General features: G+C 37.7%; 1 protein-coding gene across 2 annotated transcripts; it reads right to left on the bottom strand.

The window, feature by feature from the left end:
* Positions 1-355: 355 nt before the first annotated feature.
* LOC113107120 (tyrosine-protein kinase ABL2-like) lies at positions 356-16560 on the bottom strand. 2 transcript variants are annotated; one of them, XM_026269364.1, is made up of 11 exons: positions 16256-16560; positions 13229-13393; positions 10963-11258; positions 10606-10878; positions 10320-10404; positions 9397-9574; positions 9105-9289; positions 8817-8969; positions 8266-8355; positions 7827-7988; positions 356-4964 (listed from the first exon to the last, which is right to left on the bottom strand). In XM_026269364.1, exons 1-11 carry the CDS (start codon positions 16323-16325, stop codon positions 3256-3258), a joined length of 3366 nt encoding a protein of 1121 aa, XP_026125149.1. In that variant the 5' UTR covers positions 16326-16560; the 3' UTR covers positions 356-3255. The 2 variants fall into 2 exon arrangements, with proteins under 2 accessions (XP_026125149.1, XP_026125148.1); XM_026269363.1 differs by lacking the exon at positions 16256-16560 and adding an exon at positions 14327-14619.
* Positions 16561-23250: the final 6690 nt, after the last annotated feature.

The raw sequence follows: 23250 nt of genomic DNA, 5'->3' as shown, positions 1-23250 counted from the left end.
TATACCACTATAGATTTAAAAATATAGATATATATTTTAGTATACTGTAGTATACCATATATTGTTTTTATATCTATATTTACATTTTTTTTGTTTTAGTAATTTCAATAAGTATTTGCTATTTTTAGCTGCGTTTTTAAATACATTGTAGTCTACACAGATTTAGTTAAAAAAAAAAAATTTTTTTCCAATTTCAAGTTAAATTAAATGAAAATATAGGTTTGGCACGGTTTTACAAAGATTTCAATTAATGTTCATTACTTGATAAAGTATTACGTATTACACCACAGCATGCCTTAAAACAAATAATTAAAATATTAAATAATGATAAAACTAGAAAATAAACTCTCAAACCAATGTTTCAACAGTTTCTTTATTCATTATTTACATCAAGTGTAACAATGAGGAAGGACTTCACAGTAATATAATATTAAAAGTGAGCTTTAAATTAGAATCACACAAAATATACTTTTTACAAAACAAAGAAAATACTGTTAATCTGTCAACCTCTGCCTTTTTAATCCCTGTTAAATTCACATATTCAAAATTAAGTGTTTTATTTTCATTGCACTTGAAGGACTAGAGAGGTGGCCTTTGGTATATAAATTTCTTCAGCACTTAAAATCTGACCTTACAAAAAGACAGCCCCCGCCACCCCCTCCCCCCCACCAAAAAGAAAAAAAAAAGCGAGTTCCAGGATTCAACATAAAAAGAAAATCAATAAATAAACCAAAAATAAATAAAAGAGACCAACAAAAATGAAAAAGGAAAAAACTTGGGTAACCGAGGCTCATAAAGCATAAACTATAGGATAAGATTGTTCTCTCCGAATTCTTTCTCTATACATGATACAATAAAACTTTATTCAATGAACAAACTTTCAGAGGAGGTTTACTAAAATAAAATGTACTGATTTTGACAAAAGAAAAAAAAAATACAAATTCCGGTGAAAAGTGGAAATTTAAAAAAAAACCACGTTGCTGTTTACTAAAAGGTTTAAAAGGCAAAACACTCCCTGACAATTATGTAAAACTAACAAAAACAGTCACTAATTCTTTTTTCCCCCACAGTTGTTTGGTAATGAAAACTTTTTAGACATAATAATAAATGGAATAAATGACCTGCATGTGTTTGAAAGAACAAACTGCTAAATCACGCATGAAACGCATCTGTGTTAACGTGATTTCAAGAAAGGTATTCCTGACAAAGCAAAACAAATTCATGAGCTCTTTCAGTAAAAGGAGACCAGACTTCAAGCACTGTCTTTTTCTATGTAAAGGACAGATCATTGCACTTTTCCTATTCAAGTCGGACACCTCACATACCCAGATGTCTGAACAGGGCAGCCTGAATGATAATAAAGGCTTGAAAAATCCCATTTGCCACCTAATAATGGATAATGAATATTTTTGCGCAAAACATATTTACATAAACAGATCTTTAACATGACCTTGCAGTGCACAAAACAAAACATCTCTCACAAAAGGCACCATGTAATATCAGAAAACACTGCTCATGGCAAAAAAAAAAAAAAAAAATTATAATGATAAAACAAGCCAAGTTAGTGTAGGCAAATTATGCAATGATTTAGAATACAAAAATGGTTTTGAACAAAAAACGTATGATTTTCTGTTGCAGTGGAATTTAAATGTCATTGAGATGCATGGCAAAAACAATTTCTCCTTCCAAAATCTCCATACTATATACCCTAGAATAGTGAATTAAGGCAAGGCAATTAACATTTATGCTTTAAAAATGTGCTCCAGTGTAATCGGTACAAATCATATTCATTACATTTTAATTATGCATCGCAGGGTACCCACAAAAATCTCATTTATGCAAATTCTAATAGAAATCTATCATTTCATGAATGCAGACACAGAAAACAACTGTTTATGTCCTGAAGAAAATGTTTCTTTTAATAATGGTTCTTTTTTTATAAAGTTTGAACTGTTTAAACAAACAAACAACAACAAAAAAACATTCCGGTTTTAACAAATTAATACATTCATAATGTAGATGCACAGATGGAGACCCTCACACCAAAATCTCACCACAAGGACACAAGTGAGCGTTACCTTCCATACCTGTTTGTGGGTATAAAATAATATGCAATATCTACAATATCATAAAAACGCCTGTGCTTTTAATAAAGAATAATTTAAAATTCAAGTTTACAAATGGCGACATTCTAAAGTGAAATCAAAATAAAGTCACAAATCAATGTGCTAAGAAAAATGCAGTTTGTGTTAAAAGACTTGGAAATACTTGTTTATCTAGTGTTGCTGCTTCTGTGTTGGCACCATGACGGTCATAAAATAAATTGAGACTTTCCACACATCACATAATTGCCCCATAGCAAATCAATAAAATCTAGAAACATATTTAGAATTCTGAAGTGTAGAACTCTAGAGTCAGACTGTAGATTTGTGCCATCTGTGTGATGGGGGCATTATCTAAAGGCCACAGATATTAAAGGCCGAATATGATCCATGTGGTGACAGACCCAACACCATTTCAACTATGCCACAGCCAATCACTGCTAGCAAAAATAATGCATGGACCATGTCAAAATAAAGACTTATTACAGAAATTATGAATGGTCATCAAATGCTGTATTGTTTAACAAGTGTGGTCAAATAATAATAAAAAAAGACAGTATGGGATGTTGTCAGAAGCAGTTTTAGTGTGTAATATCAGACAAAGAGCAGTGTTTGCAATTCAAATTCATTACTACTGCAGTTTCATAACGAGCAATATTGTTTAAGTTCAATTTATACCATAACTGTTTGGGATTTGTATGTTTGCATTGACATTCTGATGCAATATCCAGTTACCATGGAACTAATGCAAATTAAATATCGAAAAAGCAAATGGAAATCCGTAAAATGCATGATAAGTGGACCAGTTAATTTGTAGTTGGTTCACATTAACCTGTGCAAACCCCTGTATATTTGTGAAAATTGATTCAGTCATACCGAGAAAAAACTGTAAATATTAATTTGTCAAAAACAAAACCGTGTATTTTGGTAGTGACAAAAAGCTTATATACAAAGAACTCTGTTCCCACCTGGCAATTTCAAGGAGAAAGTCACCTGTAAACAATAAAAAGTTAGAGAGTGTTTGTAGTAAATTTCTGAGGTACTTCTTAGAGAATACTCTCTGTCCCCCAATACTTAAATAAAACTAAATTGATTATGATACCTTAAGTCTCAAGGAGTACAGGAGGAGGAGTTTTGGAGGTGGACACAGTGGCTACCTTTGCACAACATCACTGATCTCTCTAATGCACGTGTGCAAGTTGTCAAGAGCAGGGCTGGTCCCAGATCCCACTCCCCCACCTGTAGAGGAAGCGCGCAGCTCCTGTAGACTTAACTCCAGTTTCCCCACTGCCTCACGAAAGGCAAATTTATTACGTGTCTGGGGGATGCAATCAACATACCCCGAGCAGTAGTCCAAAAGTTGGTGTCCCACATCCAGGACCTGGCTGTTTGATGAAAGCTCGGTGTTGCCTTGAAGAGCACTACTCAAACATTCGGCACATTCCAAAAGAGCCTCCTTGCTGATCTTCTCCAGTGGGATTCGTTCTGTCTGCTGCCGAGTCCGTCTAAGGGTGGGTTTGGCGGAAGTAGGGCCAGGCCCGCCACTGGAAGCACCGTTGGCCATCTTAGTTTGGGTGTTGTTGTTGATAGAGGGGACTATGGGGGCTGGAGGCACTTGTGGTGGTGGTATAGATGGACGTGCTCCTCTGGCTTCTCTTCCTGACCTTTTGACGGCATCTCCATTGACCTCAATGTTTCCACTGACAACCTCGTCAGCTGAATCGGCACTGTAGGAGTGTTGGAGGGAGCGGAGCATGGGCGGTGGAGGAGGTGCACATTTGGGCTTCACCAGTCGCGGTCGGTCACGATCGCCACTGTCGGACAGCAGTTTAAAGCGGTTGCCCTGAGAGTCCACACCGACTAGGTGTACATCAGCTGAGCTGTGCTTTAGGGTTGGGGAGATCAGCACTGGAACTTTGTGGTTGTGCAGATTGACCGAAACAAGAGTGGAGGTTTTCGATGGAGATGACCAGCCTTGCCTGTCATCTTGCCCATCTTTTCCTCGTGTGTTGGAGTCTGAATTTGCCTCTCCCCCTACACCCGGTGCCCTAACTCCACCTGCGACCCCTCGTGGCAAGAGTTTGGCTTTGGGACGATCTCGTATCTGAGCCGTACCTTCGTCAAGCTTCCTCAGGATTGCATCTGAAGGTCGTGCTGCCCCATTCTCTGGCTGTGAGGTGGTGGAAGTTGTACGTTCTAATGGGGGTTTGCTTCGGTTTCTTGGTAATGTCAGCGCCATCCGCTCTAAGTCCGGCAACCCGGCAGACATAGAGGAAGTTGAATTGGAACGAGGGAATGGCTTGGTTCCACTTCCTTCGTCTATTCCAGAAGGTTTACCAGTCCGCAATCCCAGGGTCTTTTTGATAAGGCGAGGGGTAAAGAAGCCTGCAAGGCTTCCCCAACTACTACTGCTTCCCACTTGACCAGTTGCTCCAGAGTTTGAACTTGAGGGTTTCTGTCCAAACGTGGCCCCACAACAGCGGGATTGCACGTGGTTCCCCTCTGCATGAGATGGAGAAAAATTCAACCCATCATTTTGGGGCAATGGAGGTGGAGGGCCAGCAAACCCAGCCGTGGGCTCATACTTTTTATGGGGCTGGGTCTCCATCTCCCGGAAAGAGCTGCTCCTCTTGGGAGGCATAGGGAGATTCTGTTGCTGCTGAGGTGAGGATGAAGTAGAAGAGGAAGACATGGACTTCTTCTTCATGAAGGAACTGAAGAAGCCAGCCTTGCGGTCTCGGGTGAAGGTAGTGTCCAGGGAGTCCTCCAGCAGGTTAGAGGGAGACTTATCCCTCTGTTTACGTGGTAGGGCAGGAGAGCTGCTGGAGCGTCCATCACCCAAAAAAAGGGATGCTGCAAGACCTGAACACAATAGGACAACAGAACCAAAAGTCAAAGAACAGAAAATAAGTGGTAACAGCAGACATGCAATAAATAACTAAAACTGGAACACTTGCTTACTGCATAACTCAGTGCACAAATAGCATATTGTGCGAGACTGTGATTGCTTGACTATAAAATGAATATTTAATTTATTACATTGTTAACAATAGTGGCGTCTCAAGCAAAGGTCACAAAAGATAAACACATAGAAGTATAACATGGTGAGCCTGGTGTAAGTGAAGAATGTTGGATGATATTAGAGAACATTTCTGCTAACCCTGACTGTAATTCATAAGAAATAGCCTGGTATATGCTTTTATACAAGACACTGTGTAGTGCCTTTATGAGTTACTGCTACTGCTTGATGTCATTATTTAAAAATGAAAGTACATGACATCTCTTTAATTGATGGGGCAATATTTATGAGTGGGCCAAGATATATAGATATAAGATAAGATATATTTTTTTCTTTTTTACAGGTCCTGTGGCAAACATGAAGTCTAGATATTTGCTGTATGTAGAGAGTATCACTTGATATGTGCGGAAAAGTAAGATTGCCAGGACAATCAATGGCAGGACAATAAAGATACAGGAATACAAAACAAGAAATGTATAAAACATTAAAAATAAACTTTTTGCATGCTTGAAAGGTTTAATAACATGACAAAAAGTAATTATAAACAATTCCACCTTTAAAGTTCATTTTATAGAAACTTTATGTAATTTTAATAAATAGCATATAAATAGTTTTAAGTTTAAAAACAATATTGCACAATACATGAAAAATGCTTAAACAAATTTTAATCAAAATATAGATACACGTGCAGTGCTTGTGTGGATACTTGGGGTTTAGTGACAGGACAAATGCGACACATACATACACATACACACGTACACAAATGGGATCACAATACATTTCAAACAATAAACACAAACATGAGAACAAAAGAAAGAAATATATATATATATATATATATATATATATATATATATATATATATATATATATTTATTTATATATATTTATATATAGGACTGTCAATCAATTAAAATTTATAATCTAATTTAATCACACCCTTTTTCTGTGATTAATCAAGCTTAATCGCACACTTCATGAAATTAAGCATAGACGATTTATCTTATCATTTATCAAATGTTCATTTTGTCATAATTTGCTATATCCAGCAAAGTAAACCAAAAGATTGAAGGGTGACACTCAAAAATCTGTATTTTCTGCAAGCTTTTTTTCAAGATAAATTGAGATGTCTTTCCAAAAAAGGACACCAAAAAACCAAGTGATATAAGGACCCCATGAAAGCACATATGAAAGAAAAGAAAATCTGAATTTTATAGTATGTATACAGTGCAACAGCAAATAGCTATTTTTACATTTTAAAATGTTGCAATAACGAACAGGACCACACGGAGATGCAAAAAAAAAAAAACCTTAACCAACCGCCTGCCGACTGCATATATCTACTACAGTACACAGATCCATTCAGTATAACTAAACACAGATGAATCAAAACATTATCATGAATATGTGGAAACAACATCAATGTACGAAAATGTCTGTGCCTGTGCATAAATACAATGTGCAATCAATGTGTCAAGAGCACTCATACATGTATTATTATAACGGACTCACACATGCTTACTGTACGACTCCTGTAAGCCACCGCAATCGTCTTTACCTTGATTGCAGTCTTCATACATCAAAACTTTACTAGCAAGACTGGTTATCCAGTTGAGAAAATATAATTTGTGTCATATCTGGCCATACAGTGGTGGGATGTGCTGACAATCAGTTCAGTCTGTACATGCGATGGATGTTTTGGATGGATTGTTTGAATGCATTAGCTTACTGGATCACTGGATTGAAAACTTTCCCGGAGTTTAGCAGCTTAAAATAATCTGATCGCAAGCATAAAAGCAAAATTGGGTTAAAGGGTTTAGAATACAAATTGTGCTTCAGTAATTTTGCGGATTGTAAAATTAATCGTATGCGTTAAATGACAGCACTAATATATATATATATATATATATATATATATATATATATATATATATATATATATATATATACACACACACACACACACGTTGATTGTAAAGTAACTAGTCAGTATTTTATGGCTATAGAACTTGTAGTATCACTGGTATCATGATGAAAATGGTTTCTAAATCGACAATATATATATATATATATACACACACACACAAACACATTCAAAAACACACTAAAAAACACACACACACACACGCACGCACGCACGCACGCACACACACGCACACGCACGCACACACACACACACAGGTTGAGTGTAAAGTAACTAGTCAATATTTTATGGCTATAGAACTTGTAGTATCACTGGTATCATGATGAAAACGGTTTCTAAATAGACAATAGTGAATTGGATTTTATTTCCTGTGTTGATAGTACAGGCATCAGCTGTGAGAAGCAAGTCAACCAATTGACTGTTTAGGAAACTGAGGAAAACCGTTTGAGGAAACTGCAAATCTTCTTATGTAATAAAGAACAGGTACAATTATTTTGCAATAAATCTGTATAAGAAATATGTGTGTGTGTGTGTGTGAGTGAGTGAGTGAGTGTGAGTGAGTGAGTGAGTGAGTGAGTGTGAGTGTGTGTGTGTGTGTGTGTGTGTGTATGTATGTATGTATGTATGATATAATACACAGAATGTTCTAAATTAGGCTATATTAGTGAAGATATATTGGTAGGGTTATATACTATGTAGCTCTGTTAATCAGTAATGAACACCACTCCCATTCTCTTGAGCTTCTGTCTGAGCCGATTGAGCCGGAGTTGAGCCTGTATACCTGCAGGGCCGTGAGGTCCTGCCTCCTCCATATTCTCTTTGTTCTCAGAGTGTTTCTTCTGCCCACGAGACTTTGAGGGCAACAGTGGCATATCGTGGCCAAAGGTGTGAGCGAGCCCACCTTGCCCACCAGATGCGGTTTTACACAGCTCTTCGGCGACCTCTGGAGAGGAGTAAGTAGACAGATTAATACTATGTTTTACATCTAAATACTGCGAGTCATATCTTCAACTTTATTTTAGTCAATTTTCAATGGTAAATTGTCATAAATGCACTTCTATATTTAATTCAATACAACCTATGTTATTTATTCTTTCTTTAAAGCCAATTTAAGACTATGTGTTGTGCTTTAATTTAACATTGAGTATATAAGATCTGTATAAAAAGTCAGCTTGGTTTACAGCTTCCTCTGTCTCTCAAAACAGATGATGCAACAATACCTTCTGAGATGCTCGAGTCATGGAACATGGTCTCAAAGGCCTGGTGAATCTCAGCAAACGAGGGTCTATCTAGTGGACTCCACTGCCAGCCTACCAACACACAAACAAACCATGGCTTTACTCTATGCTTAAAAAGTTTAGGGTCATGTAAGTCTTTTGAAAAGAAGCAATGACACGTTAAATTGCTCACAAGTGACAGTAAAAGTTACAAAATGAATGTTACCACAGATTACCATTTCAAACAAATGCTGTTCTATAAAAAAAAATTAAGTCCTGAAAAGAATCATGTGACACTGAAGTATGAAGTAATGGCTATTGAAAATTCAGCGTTACCTTCAAAGGAATAAATTACATTTTAAAAATATCAAGATATAAATAATATTAATATTTCTCAACACTGCATACTGCTAATATAGAATATGTATGATATTATTTGAATATACACTAGAATATGACTCGACATTATTTGAATATACACTAATGAGATAATACTTTTTAAAGTTATTAAGTAAAAGCTATGAAGTGTTTTTAAAGTCACTGCTGGTACTCACAGGCTCTCATGAGCTCATAGACTTTAGGAGGACAGCCCTCGGGCTGCTCCATGCGGTAGCCCTTCTCCAGCAGATCGTACACCTGAGACAGGTCGATTCCTGGGTATGGAGACATGCCATACGTCGCAATCTCCCAGAGCAAAACTCCAAATGCTGGAAAATTGGGGAAAATAAGCAAGTCACTTATTTATAAACAAATCAACCATTTTTGTCTGTAACAAATAGCGCTTAATGGAGTAGCAGGACTTTCAACACAATTCTTATAACAAAATGAAATTAGTAACTGACCCCACACATCTGATTTGATGGAGAAGGTGTTATAGGCCAGACTCTCTGGCGCGGTCCATTTGATGGGGAATTTGGCCCCAGCATGAGCGGTGTAGGTGTCGCCTGTCATCAGCCGGCTCAGTCCAAAATCAGCCACCTTGACCACATGATTCTCTCCAACCAAACAATTACGAGCTGCCAAGTCCCTGAGAAAGAGATTGAGAAGATGGAGTGAGATCTCTCAATGGGATATAAGACCATATAACCATCGAGAACTCCTGAAATCTACTGACGGTTGAAGAGCAACGCTCACCTGTGGATGAAGTTCTTCTTCTCCAGATACTCCATGGCAGAGGAGATCTGAGTGGCCATGTACAGCAAAACCACAGCATTGACCTGCTCCCGGTCACACTCACGCAGATAGTCCAGCAGGTTCCCGTGTGGCATGTACTCGGTCACTATATAGAATGGAGGCTCCAATGTACACACACCTAGAAAAGCGGAATCAAAGCAAATGACCAATTTGGGACAAATCTAGAAACAGATTTTGGTTAAAACAAACAATTGTTATTTCTTATTCGAGAAAAATGGGTAATGCATACTCATTAATGGTTGATTAACATAGTCGTGAAGTTCCTTGAGATTTTTTTCTAAACTGTCTAGACAAGGACATCTCTTATTGGGTCAACTGAACCGAAACCAGTTAAAGCATATATTGTGATCCTGGACCACAAAAGTCACAGTCATAAGGATCTTTTTTATTACTAAGATTCATTCATCATCTGAAAGCTGAATAAATAAACAGCTTTTCGTTGATGTATAGTTTGTAAGGATAGGACAAAATTTGGCCGAGATACAACTATTTAAGAATCTGCAATCTGATCGAAATCTAAATATTGAGAAAATCGTCTTTAAAATTGTCCAAAAGAAGTTCTTAGCATTGCATATTATTAATCAAAAATTAAGTTTTGATACATCTATGGTAGGAAATTTATTAAATATCTTCATGGAACATGACCTTTACTTAATATCCTAATGATTTTTGGCAAAAAAGACAAATCTACAATTTTGACCCCTCATAATGTGTTGTTGGCTATTGCTACATATATACCCATGCTACTTATGACCGCTTTTCTGGTCCAAGGTCACATATAGCTTCAAATCTGGAGTTGCTGATTAATTTTTCAGGCAATATGTCAACTATAAAAAAAAAATAAAAAATTGCAGTACACTCACCTAGCAATTGTACCAAATTGGGATGTTTCACCTCCTTCATGACTGCAGCTTCCTTCAGAAACTCTTCCACCTCCATGGTGTCCTCCTTTGAAACAAAATAATCCAATATAAAATATTAACACATAACAGAACTAGCCAAACAACTACAAAAACAGAAATCCATGGGTGCAATAAAATGACAAGCCACTTGGTGGCACACAATAACCCATAAACAGTTCAATGCGATAAAAACCAGTGAAATAGGGGGGAAATATTGAAATGGGAGCATAGGCACAAAAACACGAACCTTTAGTGTTTTTACGGCTACAGTGAGGTTGTACTTTTTCCAAACTCCGACGTACACCTCTCCGTATTGGCCTCCGCCTAACTTGTGCTTCATGGTGATGTCGGTGCGCTCCATCTCCCACTTGTCGTGGATGGGGGAGACGCCGTAGACAGTTGGCTTGTTGCATTTTGGAGCAGGATAGTGTAATGTGGTTACCAGACCATCTGCCACTGTGGAATGATGATGAACCAGCTCAGCTAATGTGCTGAAACGACTTTCAGCTGTTACATAGACCTGAGGCAGAAGAGAAGGAGACCAACTTTAAAATCAAAGGAAAAGGAGCTTGACTTTTGTAAAGCAGAGTGAAAGGAGCCCAACCTTTCCATCAGAGGCGGTGTTGATCCGGTAATGATAGACCCGTCCCTCATAACGAAGGGAGATGGAGAGCTGGCCAGGGCTGCTCTCGCTCTCTCTCACTAGGAAGCTGCCGTTGATCAGGCTGCTGAGCAGGTACTCAGCGGCGCTGCGGGACACGGGTCCATGATACCAGCTGTGCTTCTCCAGACTGTTCACGGGGGTGATGTAGTTACTGGGCACCCAACCCTGGCCATTCTTCGACCGGACTTCACTCCACTCGCCATTCTGGTTGTACCCCAACACTCGCAGCTTCTCTCCTGAAATGCAAAAAAGAACAGAACATTGTTCTGCGATCACTCGGTATTCAGATCTTCTCACATTTTTATGCATAATGTTTTCCTTATGATTCAACAATGTAATCCCTTGTTATTCATACCAATGCTTCTCCCTTGAATGGAATGGAATGAGAGATTAGAAATGCAAGCCACAACAAGCCCATCGTTCAACTATAAAAGCACATCAGGTCTTTCAAAATAAGGCAAAGTGCATGTTTACGTAGGTAACTACAGTAATAATTCAGAAATAAGATCTGTTTGGGCTTGTCCATTAGGTAGTGTTTTCATCTAATTTTTCATCAAATATGCATGTCAGACGGACATCTCTGGCAGCTGCACCATGCTCCATGACAGTTAAAAATAGAATTATGTAAAAAAAAATTTTTTTACAAGATATGCCTCCAAAAAGCACTATTGGGAACATCCCACGAGCCTTGTGTTCTCTTCAATTAAGCTGTGCTCCATCAAGCTGTTGGGAAAAAAAAGAACGCTCCAAACCCTCTATAGTGTTAAATCTAGGTGTACACTGTGCACAGTCAAAAACAATGATGTAACCAATTACCAAAATAACAAATAAGGCCACTTTTTGGCACGTTTGTGTATAATTTTGATCAAACTTATATATATAAAATGCATGTAAATGTATTTCTATATATATATATATATATATATATATATATATATATATATAATGCATGTAAATGTATTTCTATTCATGTATGTTACTGTTGAAAAGTTGTGGTTGGTAAGATTTTTTCAATGTTTTTGAAAAAAGTATCTTGTGCTCACCAAGGTTTGCATTAATTTGACAAGAAAAATAAAAGAACTTTCTTTTTTAATATATTTTAAAAAGGTAATTTATTTTTATGATGTTGAGAAAGCTGAATTTTTATATTTTTGTGGAAATTGTGATGCATTTTTCAGGATTCTTTGATAAATCGAAAAATTCAAAAATAATTTATCTTAAATAAAAAGCTTTTGTGCCATTATAAAAGTCTTTCACTGTTACGTCGGATCATTTTAATGCATCCTTTCTGAAAATAATAAAAAAAAGAATAAATGCTTTAAAAAAAATCTTACTGCCCCCAAACTTTTGATTGGTATTTTGAATGATACGTTTGGTTTAATTCCTTTGATCAATCATAGGTCCAGCAGAGGGTGCTCTCCTCCTGCCAAGGAAACACATTTTAGGCCTGCTAGCTTTCAGACACCAAGTGCTTTTTCCAATCCTAAATCGACACTGGCGCGGCAACAAGGCCCATGCGAGAAGACAAGAAGAGGCTGGTGCATTGGTGCATTACATTACCGGCCATTAGCGATTACTTCAGAGAAAAAGAGCAGACTGCTAACTCCCTCTCTCTGAACTCTTCTCGTGGGCTAGTCTGTGTTTACCCACCTGCTTTTCACCCAGCTGAAGGGATTACACTTCAAAGTGGGCATTAGCGTTAGCTGTTTCAGCGTGGAGCATCTGAGCACAGAACCGCCTGACTCGTTCCCTAAGTCTGTGGAAAGAGCTGTGGGCGTTAGCGCATATGGCTAAGGTTGGTGCCCATGTGTTTATGCTCTTCAGTTGAATAAAACTCAAAAGTTAAGCATCCGCTTTCATTTTTAGCTTGGTTCTTTGATCCTACAAACTGCTGCTGGGAAGAGGAACAAGTTGCTCTGAAGTATAGCAAAGAGGAAGGAGAGTGATGGAAGGAAAAGGAAAGATGCCACCACCATGGCTTTGTTATACAGAAAGAGGAAGTTATCCATAACAGTTGTGAAGACATTCTTCAGCTTAGTTTTTTTTCCAGGTATTAAAATTGGTCTTGGGTTTCACTTGAGTTTACACTATCAATGCAATGAGGTTTGTCATCCGTGTTCAGAGGTGGAGATCAAACGGTGAACGTTTTCAGTGAAACTGAGCACCGCATGTTGCGCAACCACTCCTCTCCTTTCGATTATCATACCTTTCGTGATGCTCAGTGTGTTGTCACCACTGGCAACAAAGTCGTAAAGCGCTACAAAGAGGTTGGGGTCACTCTCTGCAGCCCCCAGCAGATTCTCCTTCGAGCTCCAGCGCACCGCCTCCGTCAGCGACGTCGAGTCCAGTCCAAACGGCCTGTGCAGGGCCTCTGTGAGGGAGAAAGAGGGACAAACAACAGGCTTTATGAGTAACAGAAAACATAAGCAGTTGTTGATGGAGCATATGGCATCTCCAACGAGACGAGGCTTCTGGGAAGGGCAAAATGAGTCAGTGTATGAGGGGAGGGGTTTCAGGAGTTGACGAACATGTTAACGTCAAGGTGGGGAGGGAGAAGAGAAGTGAAGCAACTGCAACCATTTGACGCAAAATGAAAACAAGGAGGGTGATTTAAAATGAAATCACTTTGCTCCTTATGTCATACCTCACTTAACATTTTTTTTTGCAAGTAATATGTGTTAACAATATTATGAAGGCTACACAAAACTTCAATAAGTCATAAAAAAAACTAAAAAAAAACTAAAACAAAACTGTACTATATGCTAGGGACATTAATAATGAATGGACATTCAATTAATTCAATTAATAAAATAACAATATTAATTTGGTCAATAATTATTGAAATATTTTAAAATCCACAAAGAACTATTGGAGAAAATGTATGTATATTTTTAAAATATACATAAATAATAATATTAATAACAATTATTATTATTATTATTTTAATAATAATATAAAATATTATACTACATAAATAATAAAAACCGAAAAGTTATTTCAAATGCAGAAGACTGAAATGTATTAAATATTTTCTAAATACTAATAAAAGTAGAAAATGGATTTTACTATAAATTACAACTATATTCCTAAATTTCTAACAAAAATTCCAAATGCTTAATTTATAAAAAGTAAATGACCACCAGAAACCCCCCAAGAGCAAACCATTTGACCAAGAAATAGCTTCTACATTGAACAAACACAAACAAATGTCAATACCCTCAACCTGAAATCCTCCACACACAAAAAACAACAACAACAACATAAAAATCACTGCCATTCAGGGCGCCGTTATAGCGATGTCTACCTGCGAAGCAATAGTGGTCCACATCCTGTGGGTTGGAATGGTTGGTCAGCCTGACCCTTTCTTCTTCAAAACTGCTGCTGGACGGCAGGGTCTTCAAAGGCATAATCTAGCAGTTCTAGATTAGTCTCTGATCTCACTTGTACTAAAACACAGACCTAATGTGTTGATGGTTCTGCTTCTGTCTGAGAGGGTTTGATTCTTAAGGAACATCTTAAGGAGAGGAGGAGCATGAAATAGCTTTGAGGTTGGAAAAATGGTGTGGGAGAGTCCCCACGCCTTGAGCATGCCTGCGTCTGCTGGTCTTCCTCTACAGCTGTCAACCAGCCACAAACACACCCACCAAGCATGTCGGGGCAGCTGCCCCTTTCCTCAGGGAAAAGTGTGGTAGGACAAACCGTCGGACGAGGTAGAAATGAAAAGGCATCAGAAACTCCCTTTACTGATCCCTATGAAACAAATTCTGCCACTAAGATCAGGCTACAATAGGTTTACCTTTACAAAACTGTGGCGTTACCATAGTAGAGGGTCTGAATCAAATAGTACTACCATGGAATTGAACACATTCACATCCCAAGGTAACTTAACAAATAGCTAAATTAAGTTAAATTATTCAACATGAATCAAAATATCAACGACAGCAACAAAAAGTCTATCACAATACAAAATATCTACAAAAGATGGGTCACAATGGATGACTAGTTATTCAAAAAACAACTAGATGCTCTAAAGTTAAAATACATAAATCAAAATCACTAATGGTTAAACTACCATATTTTTTGGACAATAAGTCGCACCTGAGTATAAGTCGCATCAGTATAAAAATACGTCATGATGAGGAAAAAAACATATATAAGTCGCACTGGACTATAAGTCGCATTTATTTAGAACCAAGAGAAAACATTACCGTCTCCAGCCGCGAGAGCGCCCTTTCGCGGCTGGAGACGGTAAGGTTTTCTATTGGTTCATTTCGCTCGGTTCATGTCAAATTAATTTTGATAAGTCACACCTGACTAGAAGTCGCAGGACCAGCCAAACTATGAAAAAAAGTTTGACTTATAGTCCGGAAAATATGGTAAGTTCTATTTAAATTTCATGTAAATGCTTTTCTTTTAAACTTTCTTTGCAAAGAAAACAGCTACTCTATATTGTAATAATATTTCACAATATAAATTTTACTGTATTTTTGGTAAAAAAAATTTAAAAATAAAAAAAAGCAGCCTTGATGCGCATAAGAGACTTACTTTAGAAACATTAGAAATCTTACCAACATCAAACTTTTGAATGGTAGTGCATATAACAACATAATATTCGAAAGCATTATCATACCGACCAAATATAATAATAATTTACAGATTACAGTAACAGTGTTACTGAATTATTAGTGTACAACAGTAACAAAAATATCAGCAATAACCAATAGTCTAAATTTAAAACACACATCTGCATTTTATACCATCTGTTGTTAAATAAAATAATCTGTCTTATGTAAACGCCAACTAAGAAACTCATTCAGTCAGCTCAAGTAAAACCAAAGCTTCCAGTTAAGATGGATTAGTAAATCAGTAGTTTGAGCAACCCACCAACTAGTTGATTTTTTGTGATAAATATGTTGTTTTGAACATCCCTAAAAGAACCCACAAAACTCCTAGTGTTGTTGACACATGCACATTAATTATCCACAGAAATAACAGCATAGCAAATTAGACTTAACTAAATAAATAACCCTTAAAAATAATATTAGGGCAAAATGTAATCGATGGTTCAACAAGTCTTAAAAATGCCCCTATAAATGAAACCGGAAACAATCACTATGAATAAAAGACAAAACAAAGACTGGTCTTGCACAACTTAATAAACCTGCGAGAACACGCAGCTGAGACAGTCAATGTCTGTTTGCCACACAAACAGATACATACTGTACAGCCCTACCTTTATTCCGGACCAGCATGCAGTGCTTCCCAGTCCTAGTCAGATGACTGATCCACAGCTCCCAGTACATGATCCCAGTTCCAGTATAAGGGCTAATAGGAAACCACTCCAGTGTTTAATTCACTCTACAACACTCAGTTGAAAATCGGCAACGCTACTCTTGGTTGAATCATTTCAGAGTCTCTGGTGCAGCTCAGCGCTCAGAGTTTCCAGCGCCGCAGCCGGAATGCCAGTGCGACTTGATTGTGGGCCTCCATGCCAACTGCCCTGAGTAAGAAATATCCACATGTGCTTGTGTGAGATATGGGAAGAGTGGAGTTCTGAGGGTGGTTTTATTGGATGTCCTGTGAGGGGAGGCGTGTGGGGGGCCCGTTGGTTTTAGAAGGGGGTTGGAACGAGCAGATGGTTCCATTTCTACACCATGTGTGCTGCCTACCCAACATCCTCTTGGGAGAGGCTGGAAAAGCATAGAGGTGTGGAAACTCTAGTGCAAAATGCCTGTACCACATTAAATGTACCCTAGTTTCAGAGCAACATGTAAAATGTATTAAGATGGGACACTCAGTTATTCAGTTACACCCAAAACCACTCAACAATAATCAAAGACATAAGCACACAAGACCTCAACAGACTAGATGACAGGATTCTATGAACATAATAAAAGAAAAATAGATTCAAGTCTCAATTCTAGACTACGTAGGCTAGACAGAAAGATGAGAGACGTAATGAGAGACACAGACAGATGTAATAACAGACATACAAGATATATATTGACAGACTGACAAACTTATTAAATGACAGATATTGACTGACAGATAGACAGTCTTTTGTTGTTACTTTTGATATGAAACAAAGTCTTTCAAATTCTGCCCATTTTATTAGGAAAATCAAGTAATAAATACTATTTTAGCACTATTTAATGTGGTGTGCTAGATCGGTGTAGACACCTCTGATCAAGCGAAGTGGAACTGATCATCTCTCTCACTAGTGGGTACTCGCCTGAGTATAATCACTGGCATCAGGGTTGCCAGGTTTTCACAACAAACCCACCCAACTGCTATTCAAAACTAGCCCAATCACATTTTGAGGGGGGTTGACCAGTAAAAATCACATTCCAGGGGGTAAAATACATGTTTTTCAGCTGGGTTCATCTGGTAAAATTTCAATTCCAGGAGCCAAATATCACGTTATTGGGGACGCTTCAACCCGCGGACACTGTATAAAAAAAAAAAAAAAAAAGTATTCCCTGATCTATAAATTCCATTATCCATGAATATTCAAAATATCTTTTTACAATGACCACAAATTGTAATTTTATTTTTTTTCCCTTGCTTTTTTTTATTTAATTACAACATCAAGTTTACACACATGGGTCAAAAATGACCCATCTACACAAGCTTGATAAAACACTATATTCTATGAAAATAATTTTAGCAGTTATTTAGACCAGCACATTTAACACTTGAAATGTGTTTATTTGCCACTTTGTCACACATAACATGCACACATCACTGATAACCAATAAACTGTCTGTAGTGCAACTTTAGTGAATTGTAGTGAATGTGACCAAATAGATGAAAGTAAAACTACACAAAACAAAATGACACAGGTACAGCACTCTCAAATTGCCATCCTCATGCTTGCATGCCCCACAAATGACAACTACAGGTATGTGCTCCTTGCAAACAGGCCTGGCACTGGGAACACTAGCTGCTCACTTGTCTGTATTTGGCAGCTGGGCAGATCCTGCACCTCTTGCACTTTAATTTTCATCCTGCATGATGTACCTGTGGCTGGGTGGTGTAATTTGTTTTTTATCCCACATCTTCCCATTGCTTCTTTAATATGGTTATGAATGTTAGGTGTGCCCTCCAAATACCTCTTCATATGTGGCATTACAAGATCTTTGACCAGCTCCTTGATGAATAGCTATCATGCATTGGTCAAACCAGCCATGTAATCAGGGTGCTGCGTAGTGAAGATGGTGTAGGCCAGGGGTGGCCAGCGTCTGTCCGTGAGAGCCACAGTCCTGCAGTTTTGCTCCAACCTTGATAAAAACTCACCTGCCTGTAGCTTTCTAGTAAGAATGAGTAAGTACCTTTGACCTTGAATAGCTTTTTCATTTCATTTCATTTCATTTGTATTTGATTAGGGTTGAAGATGTTTGTATATATATAGGCGATTAATTATTTTAGTGCAAATAACTCAGGGGCGGGGCTAGTGTTGGCCACCCCACTCACAACTGCTGCTTCGGTCACTTTTTCTCTTGACAAGAAGTTAATTTATTTAGTCGCAGAACGAATGAGAATGGGAGATGTGAGATAAAAGACAGAATGACAGACTAATAGAAGGACAAACAGATAGATCAATAGATTACAATGTAAAGCTCTGTTCCAGTTCATTCACAAACATTCCTCACTCGCGCAATACTTTTGACTGATGTAGCAGTTGAGCAGCGCTGGGCACGTCGCGTGGCCGCATGTGTTTGCCCTGTGTGTGCTTTCTGTATGTGTCTTTGTATGCAGGAGCTTCGCTGTGAGACAGCTGAGGAAGAACTGTGTGTGCGGTGTGAATGGCCATACTGAACGGACTGACCTGCACGGCCTTGTCCTGATGGGAATCTAGCGCAGCTGTTGTGCTGGGCTTAGGCCAGGCTTATGGCAGCTGCACCAGCACCTCTGTACTCTGGGGATGTTCTCAACTAACATGGCTTATGAACTAGAGATGCACCGATCAACCAGCCAGGGACCGGAATTAGTGGATTTTCCGCATGATCGGCTCGGGCCGGTGACCAGCCAGTCTACCTAACGATTTCGAGCCGGTCTGTTTTGACATCACACTTACAGCGACTGATAATATAATAATGTCGTGCCAGATGAGGCTCGCACAGCCTGAGTGAGTGTGTGTGAAAGAAACTCATGCAGAAATCAAAGCTAATGATCACAAAAGATCACACAGAAACTTAGATCCATACAGCGGCAGTTAAAATGGAATTTATGCTATAATATATGATTTTGGTACGCAACATTGAACGACAAAGATGTTTCCGCGAATATCAACACACGTGCAATGTGACACTGATTTTATACAGTGGTAGTTCGATAAACAAGAAGTTAAAATTAAGTGACTGACTACAAAGCCGCACTACCGAGGATGCACGTCCAAAATCAGCGTACTTTGAACGGGGAAACGCGTGCAGACCTACGTTACCAGTCTATTTGCCTAATCTTCCCGGTACTTTACACCGAGGTGGAAACACAGAAAGCAAAAGGTACAAATGTTCCGGGTAATTTTGGTGGAAACGCGGCATTAGTAAAAAAACTGTGGGAAACTACATATGTTTTGTTATATACAGCAACTCCTTTTCAGTTAATAAATCAGGGAAACTTGGTCCAGATGGGGGCAATTGTAATGTTTAATATTTTTTAATTATATAAATATTTTTTGCATTGAAAAAAGTATAGATTTTTGTTTGTATATGCAGTCAGTAATAATTCTTGGGAAATAAATTGCAATTGACAAAAATCGGTATTGGCAGGTCACACTTACAAAAATCATAATCAGTAATTGGAATTGGCCAAGAAAATTGCAATTGCATCTCTACTATGAACAGAACATCCTGATCTGAAAGGCCATTAAACAGCTATTCCTTCAAGATCAATTTAACTTTAAACTGCACATTTAGTTTCAGCACCAAGTCCAGGTTAACAATAAAATAGGCCCAATATTCAAACTATATAGCATCTTTCCTAAATAAATTACCTATAAATAAAACAATATAAATTTCAATTGGTTATTTAAAATACTAAAAGGGATTTTAGGAATCATAATTTAAAAAATGTAAAATATGAAAAATAGATAACTGTAATTTTTAACAATTCCAGGCTTCACACAAAAATCACACTATTCACAGGATATTTTGTAAAGTTTGTATGAGTAAGGAGGACTAAACAAGAGGGGGCAAGGTATAGCGATGGGTCAACAGTCTCAACTCCTCCCTGAAATCTAATGAACTAGACATCTCAACCGCCCGTCACCAGCTCTGTAATTCCAAAGGTACAGGACAGCCCCCTTAGATTACACTGGAATGAGGAAATGCAGGAAATTATGACCAACATTTTCATGTGCAACAGCAGCATACAGGAGATGGCTCTGCTCAAGGATAACCACTATCCCTTATACTGCAGGAGTTTTCTCTGGACTGAAAAACTTTTCATACCAGAAGACAGAGCGATAAGCAGAGTCGAGCACATGCAAGTCGGCAGGTAGACAAATGGTGCCAGGTATCCCGTTAGGGTGCTAACTGCCTGCGTCCATTGCCTGAGTTTGGATAGACAGACAGTTATTTTCATGAAACAAACTAATGTACTCATTTCTGAGTCAACAAAAATAATAATGCAAAACTGACTGTTTTTGAACAGTAATCATCAAACGCTCACTTTCTGCCAGATAGTCCCATTCCAAACTCATGCAGTTAGTTGACATAATAGCGCTGTTGTTGGGCAAACACTCACATTTGTATCAATCTAAGAAGGGACAAACTTTACATTTCATGGTGAACTACTAGAATAACTGGGATAGAAGAAAGTAGAGCACAGCGCTCTGTTTCAAAATGCAAATGTCTTCAAATCGCATTTAGTCTGCACTATAAGCGAGCTGCATGCTGCACAGTCGACACAGGAATTGTCACTTGCACTACTGAGGCATTGTCACTAAAGTTTATAAATTAGAGGTCGACCGATTGATTGGCCGGCTGATTCTTGACATTTTTTAATGAACCACTGTTAGGGGTGTGCCATATCATACCATCCACGATAATACTTATATAAGTTTTTACATGATAAAAAAAAGTATCATATCACGATATCAATGAAATAGTGACACGATGACGTATGATGGCATGCGTGCCTAGCATGCACAACAACAACAACACCGACACAAACCCAAATTGAAGCAGTTTGACTTGAAGCAGTGCTGTGCAGACAAGGGATGCAATGCTACCATTTTTGTCACAAATTTAAATGGAGTGTGAACCTTTAAAGCAGGTTTATATATACACACACACACACACACACACACAAACTTTATTATACATGCATTATAAAATTTAACTAAAGGATCCTTTTATTTTCTATAAAGTTGCTTTGCAACGATTTGTATTGTAAAAAAGCGCAATACAAATAAACTTGAATTGAATTGTGTTCTTTAATGACAGCTTTCCTAAAAATATATCCTATTCATAAAAATAAGAAATATCCCAATATATCACAACCCCAGTATCGTACCGCCAGATTTTTGGCAATACACAGCCCTCGTCTGATCAATACCCGATCCGCAGAAAATGCCAGTATTGGAGCCGATAGCGATCAAGAGTATCAGATGGAGGAGCATATCTTTAGTAAAGCGGTGTGGAGAGGGGAGGGGGCCGGTGATTTTAACCGACTACCTAGCGTAAACAGACAACTTGCACGTCGTCACGAAAGCTTATCAATTGCACTTGTTTTAAGCCTTGCCAATTTAATTTATTATTAAATTTAAACAGCCATGGATCAGGAGCAGACTCCTATGCTTTTGTACCATGCATGGACTACTGCAAACAGAGTATGTGAACCTCACATACAGCTCACAAAATAATGCTTGCGCTGTGTAAGCTATTGTGGTAACAGTTACATGACAGTGCATGATCAAACATTTAGGTAAGATAAATATATATTTTTGATAAAATGGTCCCTCCACCCCTGAAATGAAAAAAAAAATAATAATTTAAATTTAAAAAATCTTCTTACAAGAGTCACCTAAGAAAGGAATTAATTTTCCAAAATTAAATTCAGGCCCTGAATATATGTCTAAAAATGTTGATTGTATCATGACCATAAATAATTCTAAATGATAAAAAAAGGCTTTATAAAGATTGGATCACCCCTAACCTATAGTTCCACTAATCAACCATCGGTGCCGATTAATTGGAAAAACGATACATCGGTCGACCTCTAGTAGAAAGTATTTCAATACTGAACATACCACACTTCAGAGGTGTGAGGCAAGAACATCCATTACACCCCAGAGTGCTGTTAAAGTGTTGCACTAGGGAATGACAGCACATGCTCACGTGTTTATCTGAAAGCGCTCAGCACATCACATCACAGCAGAAGCCATGTGGTGCAGGATGAGCCCTATTTTTAGATCCAGCACAAAACAAATCTATCTGGCCATAAATACCCCCAGAATAATTACACTATACGTGCACAGAGGAACCACCAAACAATGATTCCTCAAACAATGGGCCCACATAAACAGAAAGACAGATCCTGTTCATTCTCAATAATGAGGATCCAACATAAATACTCAGAAACAACAATTGCACAGTTGTCTCCCCTCTCACTCAGTCTCTTCCTCTTTTTCAGTTAATGGCTCTCCATTTGAAAAGACTAGATCTGTATTACAGGCCAACAGACAATCTGATGAAGACAAACTACAATACAAAGAGAGATCTTGTGAAATTACCACATGCAATTAACTGAATGTCAATAACAGGGATAGTAATAGTAGTGAATGTAACAATTCCAATTCCAATTCTTAAGAACCAATAAATCGTTTTTTTAGTTCCTTTGAGGAAGAAATATCTGGAAAAGAATGAAATTCTATTGCAAAATTATGAGGTTCCATTTAGTGTTTGCACAGACTTTTAATAGCTCATATTATAATATATTAAATAAACATATCAAATATATACAAATACAAATATTTCATAACTACAAAAAACTAAACTTTTCATTCATTCATGTATTTTATAAAACACTATTGACAATATTTAAAAGCATCAAGTTATTTGCATTTGACTACCTTCAAATGTGAAACAAAAAAAGTTAAAAAGTGATCACAAACAATGTTTGCGTATACATTTACAATAGTTCTGCCAATTTTTCATAAAGAGTTGTAGAGTTTGCTGAAATTTCCAATTAAATGTATGACAGACAGTAGTATTACATCATTAC

The sequence above is a fragment of the Carassius auratus genome, chromosome 8, assembly GCF_003368295.1.
Source record: "Carassius auratus strain Wakin chromosome 8, ASM336829v1, whole genome shotgun sequence".
Lineage (NCBI taxonomy): Eukaryota > Metazoa > Chordata > Actinopteri > Cypriniformes > Cyprinidae > Carassius > Carassius auratus.
This window is presented reverse-complemented; position numbering and strand designations above follow the sequence as displayed.